The following is a 1,260-nucleotide window of genomic DNA, read 5'->3' as shown; positions in this document are numbered from 1 at the left end:
CTCCCCACGGTCCTCTTCCCCCCTCCATGTAACTGTACTGTAGACTGGATCAGCTGATACCCTGGTCACATGTTGAAATCACTCACTGAGCTCAGGGGTCTAATTGGTTCTTTTCTTTCTGACAGATTGGCTGGTTTCCTTCAACATACGTAGATGAGGAAGGGATGCCATGATTGGTCGCTGAGACCTCACCTTCTCGACAGAAACCATTTATTTTGCACATTCCAACATCCAGGATCCAGGATCTGATCCTTGCTCTTGCGCTGGTGGCAAAGGATTTTCAGCAAACTTCCTGCTTTTTACTGATGACTCTTTTAGGATTTTCAGATTGGTTATCAAAAGATTCCTTCTGTTGTATATAAATTCTTTATTCAAAACAACCAATCAGAATGGGAGTAACTCTAGTCGATTGTAGTGTTTGAATGTTTGGGGAAGAATGTGTTTGTACATGAAGTGTGTGTGTGTGAGTGAATGTGTGAGGGGGACGGGGTACATAGGATCCTTTCTAAAAGTCATTTGTAATTATTTTACCAAGTAGCAACGCCACAATGTATGTGAATATTTTAAGGAATGTTTTTAGGCTTATGCCAGTGTATATATTTGGATTTATTGTGGGTTAAATGGAATTATAGTTTAAAATTATCACTCAATTTGTTGAAAAATGGATTGAAAATGTAAATTGGTACAATTATTTGCACTGGCTAACACACAGAAAGCAGTTGGTTTGAAGAGACTGGGAGAATCTGTGTTGCTGCTTGGAGTTGGGGTGCAGGGAAAGATTTCAGCACAACTCACTACTCTTTCTCTGTGACAGAAGTATACTGAGGCCGAGAAGCTGATCAGACAGTGATTGCAATTCCAAGACAGTACCTTTCACAAAAACAGGAAATAAAAGCAACTGTTTCTTTTTATTTTCTGAATGGTGTGATTGAACATGATCCTGTCAGTGCATGGAACTTCTAACTACAAGCTACAGATACAGCAATGTGGATTCGGTTGTAGGACCAGTTTCTGTGCTCACTTTGATGTATTAACTCTTGCAAGTGCTGCTTATTTCTGGAGCTGCTGAGGTTGTAATGCCCAGTGCACTATCCTATTGAAGATCAGTACATGGCAGGACTGCAAGACATCATTTTCTGATCTGTACCTCACACAAATGTTAATGCACAAAATAAAGAGTCATGAAGTTGTTGTGATATATTCATGTGGGTAGAGGGCTGGTTCATGGACAAAGTCGAGAGAAATGGGGCATTTTCAAGT

General features: G+C 40.2%; 1 protein-coding gene across 1 annotated transcript in view; it reads left to right on the top strand.

The window, feature by feature from the left end:
• Positions 1 to 911, top strand: part of vav2 (vav 2 guanine nucleotide exchange factor) — a 182,154-nt gene extending 181,243 nt beyond the window's left edge. Inside the window, exon 28 of the mRNA XM_043675434.1 lies at positions 126 to 911. Within this exon, the coding sequence (XP_043531369.1) occupies positions 126 to 173 (48 nt within the window). The 3' untranslated portion in view covers positions 174 to 911. The remainder of the gene's footprint in view (positions 1 to 125) is intronic.
• The last annotated feature ends 349 nt before the right edge of the window (positions 912 to 1,260 follow it).

The sequence above is a fragment of the Chiloscyllium plagiosum genome, chromosome 3 (genome assembly GCF_004010195.1).
Source record: "Chiloscyllium plagiosum isolate BGI_BamShark_2017 chromosome 3, ASM401019v2, whole genome shotgun sequence".
Classification (NCBI taxonomy): Eukaryota; Metazoa; Chordata; class Chondrichthyes; order Orectolobiformes; family Hemiscylliidae; genus Chiloscyllium; species Chiloscyllium plagiosum.
The sequence above is the reverse complement of the archived record's forward strand: the minus strand, read 5'-3'. Positions and strand labels throughout refer to the sequence as shown.